At 44.6% G+C, this 23,676-nt stretch overlaps 1 protein-coding gene across 1 annotated transcript in view; it reads right to left on the bottom strand.

The window, feature by feature from the left end:
• Positions 1-22,066, bottom strand: part of LOC126355419 (cytochrome P450 4C1-like) — a 114,253-nt gene extending 92,187 nt beyond the window's left edge. The window contains exon 1 of the mRNA XM_050005723.1: positions 21,855-22,066. Within this exon, the coding sequence (XP_049861680.1) occupies positions 21,855-22,066 (212 nt within the window). The remainder of the gene's footprint in view (positions 1-21,854) is intronic.
• Between the last annotated feature and the right edge of the window lie 1,610 nt (positions 22,067-23,676).

The following is a 23,676-nucleotide window of genomic DNA, read 5'->3' as shown; positions in this document are numbered from 1 at the left end:
CTCTCTCATTTCTAGCACCAAGCCCATATTCTCTCGTAATCCTTTCTTCTACGCTTTCCCTTACGGGTGCATTCCAGCCCCTTGATTACTAGATTTTCATCTCCATTTATGTTCTGCATTACCCGTTCAATATCCTCATAAGCTTTCTCTATCTCTTCATCTTCGGCTTCCGACGTCGACATGTCTACCTGAACTATCGTTTTCGGTGTTGGTTTGCTGTCGATTCTGACGAGAACAACCCTATTACTGAAATGTTTACACTAACCCACCCTCCTCCCTACCTTTCTATTCATAACGAATCCTACTTTCGTTATGTCATTTTCTGCTGCTGATGATATTACACTATACTCATTTGACCAGAATTCCCTGTCTTCTTTCCATTTCACTACACTGACCCCCCCTGTACTTAGATTGAGCCTTAGTATTTCCCTTTACAGATTTTTCCATCTTCTCTACTAGGTTCAAACTTTTGACATTCGATGCCCCGACTCGTGGAACGTAATCCATTTGTTGGTTGTTCAGTCTTTGTCTCATAGTCACCTCCCCTTTGACAGTCCCTTCCCGCAGATCCGAATGGAGAACTAGTCGAGAATCTTTTGCCAAACGAGAGATCATCACGACACTTCTTCACTTAGAGGCCACATGTCGTGTGGATATACTTTATATGTCTTTAATTCATTAATTTCCTTTGCCTTCTGCATCCTCATACCGTTGATCATCGCCTTTATGTGCAGTTTCCCACCCCAAGGGCAACAGCGTGCACTGAACCTCTGTCCGCTCCTCGGCACCCTTTGACAAGGCCATTGGCTGAATGAGTGTGACCTTATGCCCGAAGTTTTCTGCCGCCATTGGTGTCGATTTTTATTCGAAATTTAAAAGGATACCGGGGTTCAAACTCGGGAATGAGGTCGTTTCGATTACTAATGAAAGAGGCAACCCTTTTTTCTATAGGGAATTATTTTTGAGCTTCATCAGACAGCTTTTTCGCAGACAACCGAAAGACAAATTAAAAAAATGGAATGTAGTGAATTCGTACCAGCGAATTGGTTGCCACATTGTGCGACGTATACCTCTTGATTTTCAGGCTACCGACATTCTTCTTTTTTTTTTTTACAATTTCTCAATACTTGAAGTAAGGAAAACATCTTTCATTTTAATTAGCTTTTTCCTTTCCTTAGTTTTTGTTGGTTTACTTATTTATTTTGTACTTTCGGTTTGTGAGGGCCACAGTCAGCTACAGGTGGAAGGAGACAAGGAAAACAGGGGTCGAATCCCGAAGCCTGGCCACAATGCGTCACAAATGTTCAGCTATATGTGAACTCCTAAGAGACCAAACTGCTGGGGTCATCGGTGCCTAGACTGACACACTACTTAAACTAACTTATGCTAAGAACAACACATAGACCCACGCCCGAGGCCAGACTCGAACCTCCGGCGGGAGCGGCCACGCAGTCCGTGACGTGGCACCTCGAAATAGGCAGCCACTCCGCGTGGCAATGCATCCCATCTCCCGCCGCCGTGCTGCACCCTCACACTCATATTAATTTCACTTATTTATTTATTTAATTTTTTGTGCACATGTATAACACATTAAAACCAATCCACCCAACTGGAGCGCTTGAAATCCCGCCAAGTGATGAAGGATGGTAGGCGGGCAGAATCCAAGCTATAGGCGGGGCGTGATTTATTCCGTATCGGATGGGCACCTGCCGCGCCGGGAATACGCCAACTTAGTGGAGGAGTGGTAAAAAATGCTGTTAAGATAATTGGAAATATAAGCGTGATAACGTGAACTGCGCGCAATCTTCGCATGTGGAGTCTGCAAGTATTGCCAAAAATCAAAGAGCAAGTTATGAGTATTTCCGTATAGATATAGCGAAGTCCTGCTGTTTATCCAGAGAACCTCGCGAGACTTTGTTGAAAGAAAATATTGCACCACTGGGTACAGAAAGGGCTCTGGGTTAAGAACATGCGGTGACACTCGTAAAAAACACGCGACCATTTGCCCTTCCAAGAGCGAGACATCCGCAACAGATACACAGTTGAATCGCTAGTGATCATCGTCTACACTACGACAGTCGGCGCAGAGGGAGAGTCCGTGAACCCTAAGGTATGGACCCGCTGTTTATTTCGATACTTCCCACAGGTCGCATAATATCAAGTCCATCAGATATGCGTCGGAAAGAAGCTTTTATGAATCTGCCGATAAATCACAGTCCGCCACAACAATGAGAAGTTGCGATCTACTACACGGGTGACAGTAAGCGGCCGGTGCTTTCGTGGAAGTTCGGCAAGAGCATAACTGAGTTGCAGAAAGAAGGCCACGGTGTGCGGCAGCGCAAGCCTGACGCTACCGACAGGGACCGTTGGGGAGAGGGATACTGGCACAAAGACGGCAAGTAAATCAGGCGTAAAGGAGGCCTCGCCATTGTGCCATTGTTCACGCATCGTGGCCATGTGAAGTGCTGCCACACGATAACGGACATTCGAAAGACCAAGCCCTCCTGCACGAAGGGGGTGAGTAAGATTGTTACTGCGTAGTTTGAAGATGGGCCCAACCGTCAGACAATACCCTAATGCCGCTTGATATAAGGTCCTGTCGTACTCGGCAGTGGTGGAATTTGCTTAATATGAACCAATCTAGATGCCACATAGGCATTCAGTTAGACAAAACGCTACAAAATATCGAGGCGGCGTAGTGAACTGTGACTGATTACCATAGAGGTAATTCTCAAAACTTGACGAAAGCTGACCGCCGCTGTATGGTGCCTTGACGACGTAAGGGTGTTCCCAATATAGCTTAGACGATGGACGTTGTGCACGGGCGCCATATTTTCCGGGAGTAGCCCGCGACCAATAAATAGTGCCGTGGATTTGCGCACATTCATCACACTTCCACCCTCTCTTCCAAGAACCGCAATGGTGTCGAGGATCCATGAGACCTCCTCCCGAGAACGAACCAGCAGAATCCATGAGATCGGAAGTGTAAGGAGAGTCCAGACAACTGCGTTGTCAGCAGACTTATGAGCGGCTTCATCGCCACTGCATAAAGGTACATGGTCCAACCGTTGAATCTGTACCGGACTCGCCACGCGCCCGTTGACCTGGACCAATGAATGCACGCTGCTAAAGAGGCGCCGAAGGACGCTATTGAAGCGACCAGGGGAGCCAACCCGTTCTAAGACAGAATACAGGATGACATGTAGAACCCTGTCATACTCGCTGTCAATATCTACAGCTACGATCTCCGCTCTACGTCTGCCCGCCTCTGCCAGCCCAATCACCTCACGACAGTCTCCAGTTGTTGTCTGAACGTTAACTGTGCCACCTGGCGTAGTTTGCATGGTGGAGCGAATAGGTGGCAGAGGGGTCTGCAGCGCGCCGCCAGCATCGACGCAAAAATCTTGTAAGCATTATTTAATAAGGTGATAGGGCGGTAATAGCTCGTAGTAATTTCAAGCGTCGGTTTATAACGGGAACCCTAATACCCTCGAATATGCTGGCGCAGTCGAAGTTGCAGACGTGATTAGTTCATTACACGTCTTCGTCCATCGTGTAGACTTGAGACCACAACACGTACGATAAAATTCATTAGGGTGCCCCTCGATGCTAGAGACTTGAACAGTGCACCACTGAAGGTAGCGGTAGTGACCTCCTCGGAGGTGGAATTAACGTAACCCTCTCCTCAAGCGTGAGGGTGCGCGGAACGTCCACGGCGATAGAATCGTAGTCTAGGACGGCCCCATCATCGCCACGGTAGATTCGGCGATAACGTTCGACAAAGCTATCGACGATGTCCGCTTGGCAGGTGACCCGCTGCGCACGGTGGTCTACGAGTTCGGTGACTAACTTTCACTTGCAGTGCTTGCGATCATGGACAATATAATGCATGGAGACGTTCTTCTGCATCACCACAATGAGTCTGCGGTCTCGCACCACAACTCCATGTAGTTTCCGGCGAGTAATCGCTAGTAGCTTCGCCTTAGTAATGGTGCATTCAGTTTTCACTTCTGGGGAAGGTGGCTGGCCTTCAAGGTCACGGAGGGCGCTGAAGAAGAGGTCTGTAGTGTGCCTGTGTCAAGCGGCTACCTCCATGCTGTAAGTCCCTCATGGATGGGTAAGGATCGGAGACGCCTCCGTGATACGTTGGCGACAATCAGGATCGTGCACTTGCTGAGACAAGTTTCCATGGTCACCTCCAAACCTCCTGGCGGGAAAGGAGCAATGTACGCATGACGCGCAGTAATAAGAGAACACCAAAGGCGAGCGCTCGACAGTGAGCACAACATCAAGCAGTCTACGGCAGACATAGACGCGGTCCAACCGACTTGCCGAATGACTTGTAGGAGATGTGAATCCCGGGTCGCCTGCGCGCAGTACCTCCCACGTATTCCATAGGGCTAGATCATGAACAATAAGGCGCAACTCCCGGCACGGTGTAAAATTCTGGTATTGATCTTCCCGGCCGAGAACGCGCTTAAAGTCCCCTCCTAGAAGAAGACGGCCTAAGAACAGTTTGGAATCTCCTCCGCATAAAATGGTGCTGTTTCACCCCGACGCCCGGTACCAGAAGATGCATAAACACTGTAAGGGGTTCATTAGGTGTTCATTACTATTCGCTAGCGCACTTGAGCAGATGTATTTTCGATGGATTACTCACGCGCTGCCTGTGATATGGAATATCTATGCTACAATAGAATCGCAGGTCAGAGCAGTGTTGTCAGTAAGCCATGTTTAGTAGCTCGCAGAGAGCAGTCGTGTTTTGTAGCTCGCACAGAGCACTTGAGTTATGGAGTTCGGACAGGGCAGTGCACCGGTTGACTGGTGTTGGCGCGGTCATTCAGAATGATGGCAGTGCCTGAGCGATGTAGTATAAGGAAAAAAAAATATTATTGCTCTTTGTTGCCGCGCGCCTATGTTAATTGCCACAACTGATTTTACCACATTTGCAATGTTAAAATCCCATGTAATTCCTTGCAGAAATGTTTTAATAATAACTTCTGCTCTCAAGAAAACTTTTGTGAGTCATTTATCTGAGTTTAAAGACACTACGAATTTTTCCTGTGCATACTCATGTTGATTAAACAAAAGAAAATCAGTTGTTTTCCTACAAATGAAAATCTAATGGCCAGCAATTCACTGGGCTGTGCGAAAATTTTCTTATAGGCACAGATATATATAGTATTACCCGGCGACATCATTGTGAGGTAAAAAATTTTCAGTTTATTCGGGGTGATTTCACAAGGCCATGGCGCAGCGCTGCTGACGTCAAAACTCATTATTCTCGATATGCAGTCAGTCTTTAATGGAAGGTCACATTAAAAGTTGAGATTTTATTATTGGACAGAAATTTATCTATTGGGAACTAACTAGATTTTTTCTGTTGGGAAATTACACTAAATGTGAATATTATAATTATTTTTACTGTTGGAAGGCTACAACATGTGTGGAGTGAATCGCCAATATCATATCTTGGCAGACGGGAGATACATGACGTCATCAATCAGGATGCCTCCGCGTACATAGATATCCACTACACGGTCAAGGTAATCGCCATGAGAGGCATAGAAGCCGTATCCTGCTATCCGGAATAGTGCTGCTAAATGCAGCTCCTGTAACAGTGCAGTGTCTAGTTCCGAAGCCCGTATCATTTCTTTCAGAAGAAATGACATTCAGCGTCGCAATACGGTGTGCATGGAGGTGTGCTCTAACCAGGGTGGGAACCTGCAGGTCGCTGCCATGAAGATGCGCGGGAACAGGGCGGCAGGTGCTACTGGTGCCCCTCACGTGGCAGAAGCCGACATCAGCAAACCGGAATATGCTGTTCCTTCAAAATCCTCGCTCCCCGTCCTGGTGACTCCGTCGCCATGGTGTCCACATATTCAAGGGCTGCCGACACTGCCAGATCAGCTGGTAGCTTTCCTCCTTCAGTGCGCGCTTCAGAGAAAGGAACATCCCGTTTCGTCGATACGAGAGCCACTGAGGGCCGCCGTTTCAAAGACGCACTGACGACGCCGTCGTCCACGGTCTCAGATGCTGAAACGCTGATTTCCTCAACAGTTAGTGTATCATCTGGACAGGACGAAGAGTCCCGTTCCGACTTCGTACGACGCCCACTATTGCATCGTTTATGGGAGCGTTGTTTACGTAATGATCCTTCCGTAACCGAAGGCGGGGAAAGTTGGGCCACTCAGACAGAAAGGCGGCCGTCGGGATAATCGGAGAGTCGACCTTCTACATGAGCGTCGGCAACGGACGCAGCAGGAGCAACCCCCCTGAACTGAGGACTTGGCTGAAGTCCCATTGTCAGTCACTTAGTCCGCAATCGGTTCAGGAAGGTTCGGAAAACTGTTCATGTGACTCTGAGAACCGCCATCGCATCTGTGATCGGAAGTACCGTAGACGACGCAGGAAGTACCAGTCCTACAGTTGGTAGCTGTGTTATCCTTCGCTGCAGACACTGAGATCTGATGTCTCTCTCTTTTCTATACCCAGAACAAATAAGCAGCGGTCCGTCGTACATCATTATGGCCCGACATCAGCAAATGGTCAGTAAAGACCCAACATGGTTGAGTAGATCAATTGTGATCCGACGCTCCCCGTTAAGAACTGTTCACGTGCGTAAATGGGCCCAGTGTTCTGCCTTACGATCATGAACAGCGCCATATGGCTGGAAAGCCGCTATGACGTCCTCTGCAGATACCTCGAATAGCGGTTCGAATATGCGAATAGTTCTAACACCTAGTCCCGCATGTTCGACTTCGACCATGCCTACGTTACCGTCAGCGTGACGGTAACGGAGTCCCTGTTTGGTCGCTTTCAAAACGAGCTCGCACGCAGCGCCATTGATTATTTTAACATAAACGGTGTTGCTGATGGCGGGATCTTAGGCTCCTCACGGAGGAAGCATTCCACATCTAGGGCTTTCCGTCTTTCATATTCTGGGAAAAAGTTGAAACGGTATGTTGATTTCCTGAACTTATTTACCATGTTCTCAATGCGCGCAGGCTGAGTCACGATGTAAACTAACACGAGCTGGCACGCTTCGCAGGCGGAAGTACGGCACGCCCACACTGGGCGGCCGCTAAAGGCAGGCTGACCTTACACCACGGGCTCTACTCCTAGATCCCCATCGACCTTTTTCATTACATTTTGCACGCCAGCCATCCCTCCTTGAGGTCACTCGTCTTTCAATTCCTCCTTAGGAGGGTCGACCAGATCTCTACATGACACTACTCCTCTGCAACAATTCATGAAGTTGTTTAGCGTCGGTTCTGTTGCACGTTCTGCAAAGCATTTATTCTTCCGGAGGTTAGTCGTTTGTTGGGAACTAGCAGCATCAACCAACAGTGTTCTATTACTCAGTAGCTTTAATGGTTTTAGTCTACCTGCTATGCCCTCCAATTTTTTTAATGTAAAAAGACGAAAATTTCTTACAGTTTCTCTCTTTCCGTTTCACAATCGAAAACATATTTTGAACGCAGCTTTCGCTCTGTTAGGTGTTATTCCATCAAGAGCCCAGTGTAATCCCCGAGGCCGAAAAACTGGCTACATGAGCCCTCTTGTCTGATTGGATGCTAGTACTTACCAGCTGCCCATCCATACTGCTCAGAGGAGAGGAATTACGACGTTTCTATCTCGGTCCCAAGAGCAACTGACGAAATATAGGTCCACCTAGACAGAGCCCCGCGTGCCTAGGTAAGCATTGTTCGACTGAGCTTCTGCAGTTTCCCAGAGGTTGCCTGTTAATGACTGTTCCAAGTCAACAGCCATGCATCTCATCGGCGCGCAGCTCATCTCGACACGAGGGATTCTTTATAGAGAGTTTTAACTTTCTCACGATACAGATGGTCTAGCAAAGATATCCATTCACTGCGACACCCAACGATCCACCGCCGCGCCATACAGTACTCGCTGAAGAATGCCCAGAGCTTACGGTGACAGAGGAGTGCCAGCACCTCCCAGTTTGCAACTCATGAACCCTAGGCTCACCAACCTCATATCCTGCAAACGAATGCTGAGCTCCTCAGGCCAACACTGTTTCACTGACCTTCGTAGTTCTGTGACATTTCCTCACTTCAAATATAACAAATTTGGAACCGAATTAAGGTTTTAGAGCTATCAACATGAATTCTAAAAAAAAAAAAAAAAAAAAAAAGCAATACATGTGTAAAGTATTTTTCATACGTGATCTAATTGTCATATCCACAGATGACCAGGTGGATTAGGTATTTCTAGATTTTCGGAAAGTAACTGGTTGTATACCACATAAACGTCTAGCAAAGAAACCAGTTTGTGTGAAATTTTGGAACAGTTTTTTCTACTCAATTGAGTTCCTTGACCAATATGACTGTGCACATAATACTGGATGCAGAATCTTTCATAGAAGTAGTTTTCGGGATACAAGAGATATTCGTTTATGTGCATGTCTCTTATTACTGACCTAGCGAATGTTATGACTTGTGGGCTCTCGATTTTGGTTCAAATGGCTCTGAGCACTATGGGACTTAACATCTTAGGTCATCAGTCCCCTAGGACTTAGAACTACTTAAACCTAACTAACCTAAGGAGATCACACACATCCGTGCCCGAAGCAGGATTCGAACTTGTGACCGTAGCAGTCCCGCGGCTCCGGACTGCAGCGCCTAGAGCCGCACGGCCACCGCGGCCGGCGCTCTCGATTTTCACAGACGTTGTTGTTGCAAGAAAGATTTCATTAATGCAAGATTATCGGCCCATAGCTAGTCCAAATTTTAGCAATGCCTTCTTAATAAGCTGTAAAAACAGGCTTTTTTCCCCTCAAATACTGTAACTCGGGTAAGCTTTCAGCACACACCTCTGATGGAGTGCATTCCTGCATAGTGCTGCCGCTAGTGATGGTAGCTAGAAGTACACATCATACCAAGCCATTTTGTTTTCAGATGAAAAAACTTTGTTTGCAGATTTTTTGGAAAATATTTTTTTTAAATACACGGACGGAAAAAAATCATAAGACCAAAAAGTTGTGCGACGTAAAAGATATTTGGTAGGCGTGTTTCTACATATGATGTACAGGGTGTTTCAAAAATGACCGGTATATTTGAAACGGCAATACAAACTAAACGAACAGCGATAGAAATACACCGTTTGTTGCAATATGCTTGGGACAACAGTTCATATTCAGGCAGACAAACTTTCGAAATTACAGTAGTTACAATTGTCAACAACAGATGGCGCTGCAGTCTGGGAAACTCTATAGTATGATATTTTCCACATATCCACCATGCGTAGCAATAATATGGCGTAGTCTCTGAATGAAATTACCCGAAACCTTTGACAACGTGTCTGGCGGAATGGCTTCACATGCAGATGAGATGTACTGCTTCAGCTGTTCAATTGTTTCTGGATTCTGGACGTACACCTGGTCTTTCAAGTGTCCCCAAAGAAAGAAGTCACAGGGGTTCATGTCTGGCGAATAGGGAGGCCAATCCACGCCGCCTCCTGTATGTTTCGGATAGCTCAAAGCAATCACACGATCATCGAAATATTCGTTCAGGAAATTAAAGACGTCGGCCGTGCGATGTGGCCGGGCACCATCTTGCATAAACTACGAGATGTTCGCAGTGTCGTCTAAGGCAGTTTGTACCGCCACAAATTGACGAAGAATGTCCAGATAGCCTGATGCAGTAATCGTTTCGGATCTGGAAAATGGCCCAATGATTCCTTTGGAAGAAATGGCGGCCCAGACCAGTACTTTTTTAGGATGAAGGGACAATGGGACTGCAACATGGGGCTTTTCGGTTCCCCATATGCGCCAGTTCTGTTTATTGACGAAGCCGTCCAGGTAAAAATAAGCTTCGTCAGTAAACCAAATGCTGCCCACATGCATATCGCCGTCATCAATCCTGTGCACTATATCGTTAGCGAATGTCTCTCGTGCAGCAATGGTAGCGGCGCTGAGGGGTTGCCGCTTTTGAATTTTGTATTGATAGAGGTGTAAACTCTGGTGCATGAGACGATACGTGGACGTTGGCGTCATTTGGACCGCAGCTGCAACACGGCGAACGGAAACCCGAGGCCGCTGTTGGATCACCTGCTGCACTAGCTGCGCGTTGCCCTCTGTGGTTGCCGTACGAGGTCGCCCTACCTTTCCAGCACGTTCATCCGTCACGTTCCCAGCCCGTTGAAATTTTTCAAACAGATCCTTTATTGTATCGCTTTTCGGTCCTTTGGTTACATTAAACCTCCGTTGAAAACTTCGTCTTGTTGCAACAACACTGTGTTCTAGGCGGTGGAATTCCAACACCAGAAAAATCCTCTGTTCTAAGGAATAAACCATGTTGTCCACAGCACACTTGCACGTTGCGAACAGCACACGCTTACAGCAGAAAGACGACGTACAGAATGGCGCACCCACAGACTGCGTTGTCTTCTATATCTTTCACATCACTTGCAGCGCCATCTGTTGTTGAAAATTGTAACTACTGTAATTTCTAAAGTTTGTCCGCCTGAAAATGTACTGTTGTCCCAAGCATATTGCAACAAACGGTGTATTTCTATCGCTGCTCGTTTAGTTTTTATTGCCGTTTCGAACATACCGGTCATTTTTGAAACACCCTGTATGTTGGGCTTTCGCGCCAGTCACATAAGAGTGGCGCTAGTAGCGTCAGTATGAGGTTGCAAATCCGGTTTGCAGGAAATACACGCTGTAGCGGTCTTGAGCGTTTGTTTCTTTTGAGACTAGACATGGTGAGTTGATGTTAGTTAAGAGTGCCTTTATGGCCAAAAAGACGCCATTACCAACATCTCATTGAGTTTGTGCGACGTCATGTAATAGTGCTACAGGAAGCTGGATGTTCCTTTCACAGCATTAGAGAAAGACTTAGTAGGAATCTAGCCATTGTACATGATTGTTGATAACGGTGATCAGAATGAAGTACTGACGACCACGTGGTGCTACCGAGAGGGAAGACCATCGTGTTCGGCGCATTGCTCTGGGGCATCGTACTACATATGCAGCAGCAACCTGAGCAGAAGTTGAGACTACAGTGACACAACGATTTATTACAAATCGGTTATTTCAAGGACAGTTCCGAGACAGACCCCCTGTATCGTGCATTCCACTAAGCCCAAACCACCGCCATTTCCGACATCAGTAGTGTCAAGCGAGAGCTCGTTCGATTTGGTTGGTTGGTTTGGGAGATTAAAGGGACCAGACTGCTACGGTCATCGGTCCCGAGGTCGTTCGAGGTCGGGGTGGATGTCTGTTGTGTTTTCTGACGAAAGCTGCTTCTGTCTCGGTACCAGTGATGGCCATGTGTTGGTTAGAAGGAGGCGAGATGAGGGCCTGTAACCAACTTGTCTGTGCCCTAGACACACTATGCCTACACCTTGAGCTACGATCTGGAGTGCAAATCCGTATAACAACAGGAGCGCTCTTTTGGTTACCACAGGCACTCTGACTGCAAATTTATACGTCAGTCTGGTGATTCGACCTGTTGTGCTGCCATTCATGAACAGCATTCCAGGAGCTGTTCTCCAACAGGATAACGTTGGCCCACGTACCTCTGTTGTAACGCAACATGCTCTAAAATGCGTCGACGTGTTGCCTTGGCCTGCTCGATCACCAGACCTGTCTTCAATCCAGCACGTACGGGACACCATGAGACGACAACTCCAGCGTCATCCACGAACACCATTAAACGTCCCTGTGTTGATCGACCAAACGCAAGAAGCATGGAACTCCAACACACAAGCTGACTTCCAGCAGCTGTACAACACAACGCGTGTATGTTTTCATGCTTGCATTCAACATTCTGAAGGTTACATCGGTTAAACAGCATATCATATTTGCAATGGCTTATATGTCGCTTATTTTAACCTGTGAGCAAGCGAATTAATCATTTACATATGGAAATTAATTCCTCTCCATTAATTACTTTTGGTTGTTGCGATCTTTTTCCGTCAGTTTATAACACACAGTTACACAAAGTATTGTATTAATGGGTCATTACTTTGTTTTCTCTCTTACCACTTAACTTGTAAGTAAATGTCTAAATGCTCCAACTAATTACTTTTCTTAAAGGACATTGTGTTAAATATAATTTTTGTTTCCTGTTTTTTTTCCTCATTTAGTTCTGTTGAGCCCTTGTGTAATCAAATATCTAAAAGCTTTCGTTGGTTACCTTGTTTAATGAAGTTTCGCTTTTCATTCATTTTTGTTTGTTGCAGTGATGTTCAGGATGGGTCTATAATTATTTGGCTTTTAAGAATATTAGAAAAATAGCTCTTACCGGTTTTATGCCAAATTTGTGAATAATACTTTTCTGTGTATGTACAATAATCATAAAACTTGCCACATTTGTAACAAATTTGTACCTGTGTGTCAAAGAAACACTAGATCATCCCATTTTGTTTTAACATAGGAGTTTATCTTCACTTTCCCCATCTTAGAATTTACGCCACAATGCTGTCCTGAGCTTGAAGTAACTTTGTCGCAATTAATATTCCATAAACTGAACATCTCATTAGACATAATCAATTAGTTACTGACAAAAAGGATAAATATTATAAAATTCCATATATTTGGAAATTAAATGCTGCAGTACGTATTTGTATAAGGTCATCTTACGAAAAGTACTAAAAGTGGCAAAAAGTAACTCAGTTTTGCTCCAGTGGAATAAAATCTGTCCACTTAAAGAAACGTAAAAATATTGTAGCCAATGACTATGAGTCTTATGAAGCATAATCATTATCAGCCTGTTACATAAATAACTGGCAGTAACTATGCCCTGGAAAATGAATTTGAACAATAAAATAGGCTCCACGTTAAATGACGTCCAACGTATTACATCAAATGTATTCGCAATAGCGAATATGGACAACCATCAGCTGTAGAGTGGAATGCCACAGGGGAAATTTGTGCCGGATTGGGACTCGAACCCGGAGTTCCCGTTTATCTCAAGCGGTCGCTTTACCATTTGACTATTCGTGCACGACTCATGGCCACATCCAAACTTTCATATGTCGTCAACCATGCTCCTGCAATTTGTATTCGTACAGTCATTATGTATATTCCCCTACGTGAGTCGTGCGGCGTTTGGAATCTTCTAAAAAGTGACCAAAACTTTCGAGAACAAAATTGCTATGAGGTTTCAGGTTGGTGGAACATAATACGCAGTTTCAGATTGGTCGAAATGGCAGTTTTAGTGGGTTCACAGCACGGAGGAGCGAAGGGCAAAGTATCACACGCTCTTCTCCACCAGGAGCCATAGTACATAGACGTTCTCGTCGAGAAGAGCAGAGGACACTTGGTCACTGAGAGGCGTAGAGAACAGATTTCGTCACTGCGAGTGGAACAGGATTCACTTGCAGACCGGCCGCGCCAAGCCAGCGTCTGACCCCGCCTGCGACCTCACAACGCCTCGTCTCCCACAAATGATGTAATTGTCGCAGAAATGGCGTACGAAGTTCGTGCGAGATGATAGGTGCGATGGTTCGGATTAATAGACCAGTCACTGTGTGGTGACTTTTCGGCCATGATTTTACTCTTAGAGGTTCTATCTCTCTTTGCTCACAAACCTTCCTTTGCAGCTATCATCAAAACTTCAGTTTCGCAATTAGCAGGCAGTTAACACAATTTCTGGTTTGTTTACTCTATTTTATGAGAGCTTTTTCCGGTCCTTATGCTCATGAAAATCCACAATTATCACATTTTCATGTTTGTATACGCACGATGAGTATTTGATTCTTGGTTGCTCATAGCAACCACTGAATTTACAACCAAAAATGTACGTCACTTGCAACTTTTGTGTCATTACAGTAGCTGATAGTTTAATCATGGCACACAACTACAGTCCACGTGTTAGGGACAACAATTTCCTTCCGTTTCCGTGCGCACTATTTCTTTGCGTACTGCAAGTGGACCTTGGCAGGGGACTAGCGCCTTGGGAGGGGATACTCAGAGCGTGTCAGTAGCTAAATAGATCTACTAGAGCCTCATCCCAGTGGCGCCTTCCACCATCTACTGAACTCCTAGAATCTCGCAATTGTTCGTTTTATTACATGGCGTTAACGAAAACCTGAATGGCGCGATTTTGTGGACATATAGATGTGGTAACATAAATGACATAAATGCCACTGCTGGTATCAAGTGACACCTTCACTGAGAGTTCATAAGCGTTGTCTAAAAGTACTGTGACCTATGTTTTGTTTTCTTTCGGTTTGAATTTGCTCAAAGATTATGAGACAGGCAATGATGTATGACCGGAAACGCCGTCATGGGGGAAGAATTAATCCATTAACAGTCACAGTGCCACGGTTTGAGTGGTTGCTGTCTCACGCTATGAGGAAACGTACTGCATGCAAGAAGGCGATCCTCTATGTGGGGTTAGTGATTCGAGGCTGTAACAAAGATATAACATTTAGATAGTAACAGCGACTTAACGCTTTAGGTGATAAAAGGTTTTTCTTTTCAGTGTAACAGTGAAGTAAATCTCAGTGTGCATGCTATGAGGACGACAGCTGAATACACTTGGTCAGTTTATAATGGTTACAGTGGGGTATGCGGTGGTGAATATTTGACCAATTAATCAAAAGAGGAAAACAATTATACATGGTAATTCCATTTGTTAATCAGTAGTATACAAAGTACACTATCAGTGTCACTTACAGGGGAGAAATCAACAGGCATGTATAATTATAGGGAAAAAACCATGCCACGGTTCAGTAGATTAAAATAGAATTGAAACTAATGCAAGAAGAATTATGCTAACAAAACTCTCGTCATCAATTTCTCATACTGTGGTCCGTACCACACTGCATGAGTTATAGTGCAAAATACCCCACGATTCGTTACAGATTTATTTAGTTAGAACTAGTTCGAGTGAAACATATTATTAGACTAATGCATGAAGCAAAATTTTCCTTCCAAAATTGCGATATCGCCCCCATCCCTGAGGAGGAGAAGTACATATGACACTCTCCTAGTACCTACCGCGCAATTACCATGACAGTATAATAAGAGCTTAAGTTTAAGCAGGCAGCCATCATTTCATGTTTCCATTGCGAGTGCACTTACGATAATGCTATACTAATTACCCTACGGTATAGACCGTATGGAGGCATTGGGAGGACGAATGTGAATGTACTCGTATCTTAATATTTTACAATCATGCCTATAGTGCTAATTCTCGCATATGAGCTGTGAGAACAACATTCTTCCTTACACATGCTTATTCTCTTCAAATGGTTACCTGTACCACAGAAAATAGGACCGACTTGACTGACCGAACACCACTTGTAGACTACTGTAATATCTTCACGTAAGAGGGAAGATTCCACGAATGTGTTCCGTTTATAATATACGAAAGCTGCAACTACATTATAACGACTCCAAAACACCACTTCCTGAGTAAACTTAGGATCAAAGTAGTCTCATAACACATAATTATCGATGGAGGGTTCGAGGGTAACAAGTGGTCAAGTGACAGCCTCAAAATATAAACTGTACGACTCAGGAAAAATACCTTATTCTGTGCTGACACACAGTTCAAACAATAAAATGTGAAGCTTCAACTTTCTACGTTGAAACTCTGGTACAATATTTTCCGGCTAAAATCTATGTATCGTACTATACTGATCACGTACATGTTGCCGGCCGCGGTGGCCATGCGGTTCTAGGAGCTGTAGTCCGGAACCGGTCGCAGGTTCGAATCCTACCTCGGGCATGGATGTGTGTGATGTCCTTAGGTAAGTTAGGTTTACGTAGTTCTAAGTTCTAGAGGACTGATGATCTCAGATGTTAAGTCCCATAGTGCTCAGAGCCATTTGAACCATTTTTGAACGTATATGTTAACGATTACTAGTTGGTTATTCTCTCAAAATTCCTAGTACACACCCCTCGCCACAACTGGACATTTTGAATATACGAATGCTACATTTCTTTTCATTCTCCAGTTGATCGCAAAATGAAAACCACAGCAAAAATCCGGTGAAGCTTCGCACAGATCTATTGTGCAGTGTCTCTAGTTTGCCTATCGATTGTGTCACGTGAGCACGTAAAAATGCTTAGAAGAGTCGAGTCTCCATCCAATTGTAATGCCTCTAGAGGGGTTCTACCCGGTTTCATGCAATCCACATAAAGTAACTGTCAGGCGTTTCCTTCTTCATGATAATGCTCAATCGAATACTGTAGGTGCATCAATGGCGCACCTGTAACATTTTCGACGTTAAGTGTTACCCATACGGCTCGGCCCTCGCTCCCTCTGATTTTCATCTGCCCATTCATTCGCTCCCTCTGATTTTCATCCGCTCATTGATATGAACCGCTGAAAGAATAGCGTTTTGACACAGGCAAATAGATGCAGAGACAACGAACTGAAGACCGGCGTAGTGAATTAAAGTAACACAGTCGGCTGCTTTCTATGACGAGGGTATTGGAAAATTGGTACCACGCTACTACAGCTGTCAAAGTAGGAATGACGACGAGGTAGAGAAGTATCTGGAAGGAGTGTTGGCAGCAAAATATTTTTGATTTTCACTGTTGTTTCCATTTCGCGAACGATCTCGGGTCGGAAAAAATGGTCCTGGTACATCAACCTCACAGAATATTCGTGCATTTCTTAATGATCATCCATAAACCCAATACAGAATACTCGGTTCATTGAAATAATTCTTCAACAGAAAGTTGAATTCATCAGTCATCAGAATAGAGATAACAAGTTATGGATTATTCGGAATCCTTTGAAATAATGTCTCATTAGTTCGTAAATGGGATTCTTTGTCCGTTCGCTTCAAGTTTGAAAGATTTTGTTTGTGGGTGGAACTTCAATTCGTTGTGTTATATTCGTAAGAGTCTTCCGTCGTCCAACGTGTCAGAATAAGGCACAAGTGGCCAAGTGATAGCCTCAAAAACAGAAACCATGTGACTTAATAGAATTCAGACTCCACTGTGTGTTCGGTATTCACACGTGTTCTCACTGTTTCACATTTGCACACTGTTTCTTTATTAGTCACCTGTCAACTAGCTACTGCATTTTCCTCTGAGTTACAAGCTTTTAGAGAACCAGTCAGACTTCATAATTGTTTTCACCATGGTTTATTTTGATACTGGACGCTGGACAACAGTTATAGAGAACATTCTGCATATTTTATCTATATGTATTCGCTGTTCCATAGCGACCGACCAAAATATAGTATCTTCTGATAGATACTGCCATACTTGCAACCCATAAAAGTTGATCAGACCAACTTAGAAATGAAACATCCACAATGCTCCAACACGAGCGTCAAATGAGTACCGTTACCTTTGGATGAAATGAGTGTAATGCTTTTATCCTTTCCTCTTTATATATGGCCTTGCTTGACGGGAAAAAAGGAAAACCTTACACGTACACACACAGTGAGAGAGAGACAGACAGAGAGAGAGAGAGAGAGAGAGAGAGAGAGAGAGCTTGATGGGATGGATACAGTCGTGGGTATTCACATTCTGTTTTATCTGTTCACGATCTGCGTATTGACTAAGTAAAAAACTATCAGAGTATAAAAGTACAGGGTAAGCATTGAGTCTTCCCTGACTTCAAAAATTTATTTCTAGAGAACTGTATACAGTTTGCGGTTTGTTGCAAATGGTGGTTTAACTTGTGAAGTATTTTATGGGTATATTTCTGAATGTGTTTTGACAGCATCCGATTTCTTTCCTCTCTATATTGTTACGGTAGCGTAATTTAGGCATGGTGCAGTTAGAATGGCGTCTGCATGGGAGAAAGCGCAATGTGTTTTGTGGCTTGGGGATACATGGTTCCCCTTGCGTTCAACGACAGTTCCGAAGTGCCTACGGTTGAGATCCATCCGAAGTGAAGAGCATGGTGAAGAGAAGTTTAAAAAGACTGGCAGTGTTGGTGACAAGCAGAAAACAATAGACCTGAATCGAGCGACGACGCTCTTGGTAACGTGGGTGCTGCATTTCAGCGCAGTCCGCGGAAACCGACGGAACGAGTTTCCACAGAAACGACGAAAGGCTGCATTACTACGCATACAAAGAGGAACTTACATTAGCTTCGTATCGAATTGTTAGACGCAGACGTGCTGTTTGCTAGTGACATGCTGGAACGAATCGAGCATTCGATGAAGCAACTTTTCCCCTCTCCGGGAGAGTAAACACGAATAATGTCCAAATTTTTGGGGTACTGAAGGGAATTTTGAAGTGTTTCCTGTTATTAATAGAAATCTATGAACGGTTCCGCATTATATAACCAAATGTGGACTCAGTCATACAGAATCAGTATCCGAGGATCCCATCTAATTTCCTATTCATAAACAGTAAAAGTTTTACAGGTGACCGGAGGATAACGAAAGTTGCTTCTGCTCTACGAGATCAACGATATTTCACCACTACAAATTCAATATTCTTTTTAGGTTAAAATCTTATCATCGGACATTTTTTGTTGAAGACTGAATGGTATATGCCCATGTCCGTAAGACTGTGGAGGTACATTAAGAACAGTATTTCGTGCTCTAGTAAATAAGACTTTCAAACTTTAGCAAGAGAGTTTTTATTTATTCACGACACAAGCCTAGAGCAGTAGACACAGATTCAGGCACTGGTAGATTTCTATTACCTTCAAGTTATAATATATAAATATATATAGTATACAAACAATAATTGTTTCCTTTTCATGGTTAATTGCACCTACAGTACAGTATATCCGCACATATAACAGCAATATACACAAACGTATTAAGGGATATACTGTAACGTTCTATGGGCAAAAAACGGAGCACATGTGGAAGTGTATCCATGAAAAACTTTATGAGTTAGGCTATAATCTGCAACAGACCGCTAACCATTATGCAGAACAGTTTCTGAAAATAATTTTGTGGCCAGAGAAAGAATTTATGCTCATTCTTTACTGTTTCAGTTCGCCTTCGTATCTTAATGGACAGCGTGTTTGGCTACTATACGGAGGATCCGTGTTCGATTCCCAGTACAGGAAGAGGTTTTTCCTTGGTAGGATAACTGTAACGGAGTGCATTCGGCCTCGTGGGACCATAAAGGAGTGAGAAATAGCCCTTGCGAGGTCAAGACACCCAACAACGGCAGGGAGAGCTGTGTGCTGAGCACAGGCCCCCCCAATACTGCTTCCAGTGTCGCCACTGGCAGAGGATGACACGAGGGTTGGTCGATTCCGTTTGGCTGGCCGGCGTCAGAACGCTCAATTGTATTGTCTCGCTGCTTACTACTCAACGATCATGTGGATCTATGGGCTACACTAGGGGCCGCCAATAATTTGGCTAGCTTGCTGTGCTTCGGCACGAGAGCCATAGCGCTGCACCTGTCGGGCCCGTTTCCCCCACGGGCACACTACGCTGTCTCAATGCGAGGAGAGGGAAACTGGGGACGTGCTGCATTTGAATAGCAGTGAAATCGCACTGTCTACGACTTGGTTTTATATTTCACATTTCTCAACAACATAAATTAAAAACGAAACATATTTCCAGTATTACTTAACTATTTTTCGCGTGCTGAAGTCATATAATTTTCATCTGGTATAAACTGTCGCCATATGGACAGACTCCGAGAATTTCACAAATTTTCACTCACGGATTGCCAGGTGTTCGTGACATTTTTAGTTTTATAACCTAAAAATTCGTCTTTCACACATATATGTTGGTCTAAATATTGTAGCACTACTACAACCTCATTATGGAAACGTCGAAACTCTACCTGACAAAAGCAATGTAGACGTCCAGGATAGTTTTAACACTATAGGGATTTGTCTTCGAAAAGCCATTTACCTTGCCCATCAATCAGTTAAATCTGTATATGCACAGGTGTTCTTTCAACGGAAACAGCAAGCGGTCTCGAAACCAAATGAAGAAGTGGCAGGGTCCTCAAAACGTTTAGTTATCTGTCCTTGTATTACTTTGAAGGTCACAATGAATTCTTCAAAGTTCCGGCTTTTCTTAACGCCAGTTATCTTAGGTAACTGGACTGTGCGTCAGACTGTGTCCATTCTACAAACCCATTTTCTTTTTAAATGCATCCCTATCAAATCAGAAAGTTGTTTATCTGCTTGCGATGTGTTACTGTGGGCAGTGTACAGTCAAGTCCACTTAAAACGAAACGTCTGCAATGTGCTTATGTTCGTTCCCGCACTCCCTTTTCCTTGATAAATTCAACAGTATCGTCTTTTAAATCAACAAATCGTTCCAGGCATGCCCTTTGACTTGACCAACGTGTTTTGCAGTAATGTATGAAGTCTCCATACTCATCGTTCAGTTCCATCGAAATCTATTACATCTGACAGCAGAATAATCCGTGCGGGGTCAGGAATTTTACTATTCGTACCACCAGTTCCTACACGTTTTCCATGCCTACAAATTTAGCACATAGAGCTTCTTGAGGGCTAGAACAATGAATGTCATGTGTCAATAATTGTAATATTTTGCTCTTTCGTTGGCAGGTATATCGTTAAATTTTTCTCCGTGCTATCGCAATGTACAGTGAATGATGGCTTTCACGACTGTATGGCATAGCTGTTGGTAAACCTTTCGGGATATGAGGCCATGGTCCACGAAACTCCCCTATTCCTAACGTTTCGTCCAGGACTGCCCTGGACATCCTCAGAGGCGCTTCAGCCCTGTGTCTAGTCGACTGACCGGTCGATCGTCCGAGAACAACATAAATACTGTAGAAAAGGGAACGTGGTCAAAGTAACAGGTGATGTGCAGGGATAATCTTTTTCAGAGATAAAACTTACAAAATTGTTGATGATTTCGTGGCCCGTTGTTGACAAACTGCCTATTTGCTTCTGTCTCGGCTTCTTCAGCCGACGTTCGTCTGATGATTTTACTGACGTTTCGCTAGCATGAGCGGCTGTCATTGTCAAAGCTTCACCCTCCATTACCTTAACTATCAATTGGCGTCTTGTCTTGTCTTGTCTTGGCAAAGATAAAACTGTGTATCTACTCTGCAGAGCTACTGTCCATATGTCGCTAAATTTCATTGTCTCCTCTTTCCTATTAAAATTATCCTGTTGCTTTTAGAAGTCAATGGCTTCTCTATATAGTCGTGGATAATAATGTGACGTTTTAGATAAAATTTATGTTTCAGAAAACTTCACTTCGTAGTTTCATGATTGATGAGCATTCAACGCTACAGCTGTTTTTTTTCTGTTTTTTTTTCTGGTATTTATGTCGCTCTCGGACGTCCGACCGGTCAGTCGGAGGAGCGCCTATGAGGATGTCCAACGCAGTCCTGGACGAAACGACGGGAACAGTTTCTTGGATCAGGACCTCACATGCCGAAAGCTTCAACAACAGTTGCATCGTAATGTTTCATAACCAATTCGCAGTACCCGTCGCTTAAACTTAGAATTCTCACCCCTCTCTTCTCTCAATCCCACTCATTTTCAAAGGCTTGTGATGACAGATCGCTAGCCTGTCTCTTGTCCAAACAGCCATTGGATTTGTGAACGTACTCTATAACACAAATAGCCAAGGGTGAACAACGCAGACACAACGATTCTTCCTAACTGAAGAGCACAATACTCAGTGAAATGTTTCTCCATTCTGGGTACTTCCGAGGAGGACCGAGCAAATCCGAGACAGGCCAGACCTTGGTGCTTGCGCGGCCCGCACACCGTGCACGCGTGAATTTTGGTACGCCGTGGCCGGCCCTGGACTACACATACGAAGTTAACTAATCATCTCTGCAAGGCATCTGACCACATTATCCGCGTGATCGATTCTTTAACGTATCCTTATATCCTACACCATTTTCGAGCAGAAAAACAGCGAAAAGAAACAGCTCAAAAACGTCACTTCTACCGACGTCATGTTCTTAGAGTCAGAACTCGTGAGGCTTGACACACCTGAATACGTCTCCATAGCGGCGGTGCAGTTCTCGGAAGTGCTCCAGCAGCACTGGCAACTTCCGAAAGTACAGGACGTTGCCGAGCAGCGGCAGCGGATGCGGACCCGGGATGTCGGTGCGCGGGCGGTTCAGCCAGAGCCAGGCGCAGAAGGCCAGCAGGCCAGCCAGCGCGTAGCCCACCGCGGCACAGCACGCGACCAACACGCCCATCTCTGTCCAGGGAGACTGGAGGGCGGCAGGGGTCCCGACCGCCTATAACACTGTGTACTCTGGAGTTGCGCAACGGCGGGCACACGCTCTGGAGTCGGGACAGGAGGACACGAGAGAAGGACATCCAGCGACTGGCTCCAGCCGCTAGCTCGCAGTGGAGAGGTTGCCTTTCGACTCAATACGGCCCTCTGAATGACATAGCTTTGAGGGATCGCAATGCATGACTTTTATTACCGTCTTTCATGCAGTTCTTCTTTAATTTTTCTGCAATCGAAGACTCATTTACGTTGTTCGTTTCGATTTGTAGACAAAACATGCAAGGTGTCTTCTACATAATGAGTTGTCTGTCTCAGAACAGTCGGATACAGAATTTGTAAAGATCCATACTAAAAACTCATATCACCCCACTGAAATACGGAATCAGATTTCGAACAGATGTCACAAATATCTCAAAACAGCTATATCTCGCTGGGAAACATGTAACTGTTCGTTTTTCCTGCGCTCTGCTCGGGAGTGAAACTGTAGAGAAGTAGCATGTAAACTGCTGAGTAATCGTGTAGATGTAGATGCAGAGCCAGATGCTGCTGGATGAACCTGGTGTCGCTTAGCTTCTGATGGACTTCGCGCAGACTGCGTTAGGCGAACAAACTCTGCTGCAGGCTGAAATGGTAGCATTTATACTCCTGTTCCAGAAAAACATGGGACAACTGCCGTAAGTCAGTAACATCTTGCCGCGATATTTCGGCACAAAGATGGCCAAAAGACTTTGTGTTTTTATGGAACAATCAGTATGCCGGGGAAGTTTCAAACATCAAATTTATACTCTTATCTGGAAAGTATCTTAGGACAGGAAGTAACGTGCCATCATGTAATAGAGTACAGTAACGCTGCGATGTGCTAAACCACGTAGCAGCCCAGTCAACCACCGGCGGCAAAACACTGCGTTGGGGCTGCTGCACAACCACTATTACAGCGCCCATTTAAAGAATTACGTTGGTGCCCGGCCTGCACATCCCTTGCTTGGTAGTAACCATCCACCTGAATATGCTGCCACATCAAGGAGTCCTGTACAGTAAGGTCTGAAAGCCCTGTCACCCACCCACCCCCCTTTCTTGGCCATGTTGTATATTTGTACCCAATTTATCTCTCATTTCTGTTCAACTGGCAAACACAAATACCTACGGGGTGGGGGTGGAGGGGGAGGAGAACTAGTTCTGGCATGTGCATCGGTTCATGTTCGTCCACATTCCGGGAAAACCATAAGAGATGTGCAACGGGATTTTGCCGCGCGATTCCATAAATAAGTCCACAAAATCGAATAATGGAAATAGAAACTCTTCAGAACTTTATCCATTTTGGTTGGAAAGAGAACAGATCGGCACGGCAATGAACAAGACAACGAACATGTGCAGAAGTGACGGTATCTGTGACGAGATCTCCTATAGAATTATTGCGGAAAAGATCTGCTGAATCGGTAATTCCAAAAACGACTACGCTGATATACATGGAAAAAGATGTGTAATTAAGATCTTTTTTGGCCAACATTCGTAAAATAGTTGCGTGATGAGCACATGCGGCGAAGACACGAAGCTTCCTCAAGATTACTCAAT

This window comes from Schistocerca gregaria, chromosome 3 (genome assembly GCF_023897955.1).
Source record: "Schistocerca gregaria isolate iqSchGreg1 chromosome 3, iqSchGreg1.2, whole genome shotgun sequence".
Classification (NCBI taxonomy): Eukaryota; Metazoa; Arthropoda; class Insecta; order Orthoptera; family Acrididae; genus Schistocerca; species Schistocerca gregaria.
The sequence above is the reverse complement of the archived record's forward strand: the minus strand, read 5'-3'. Positions and strand labels throughout refer to the sequence as shown.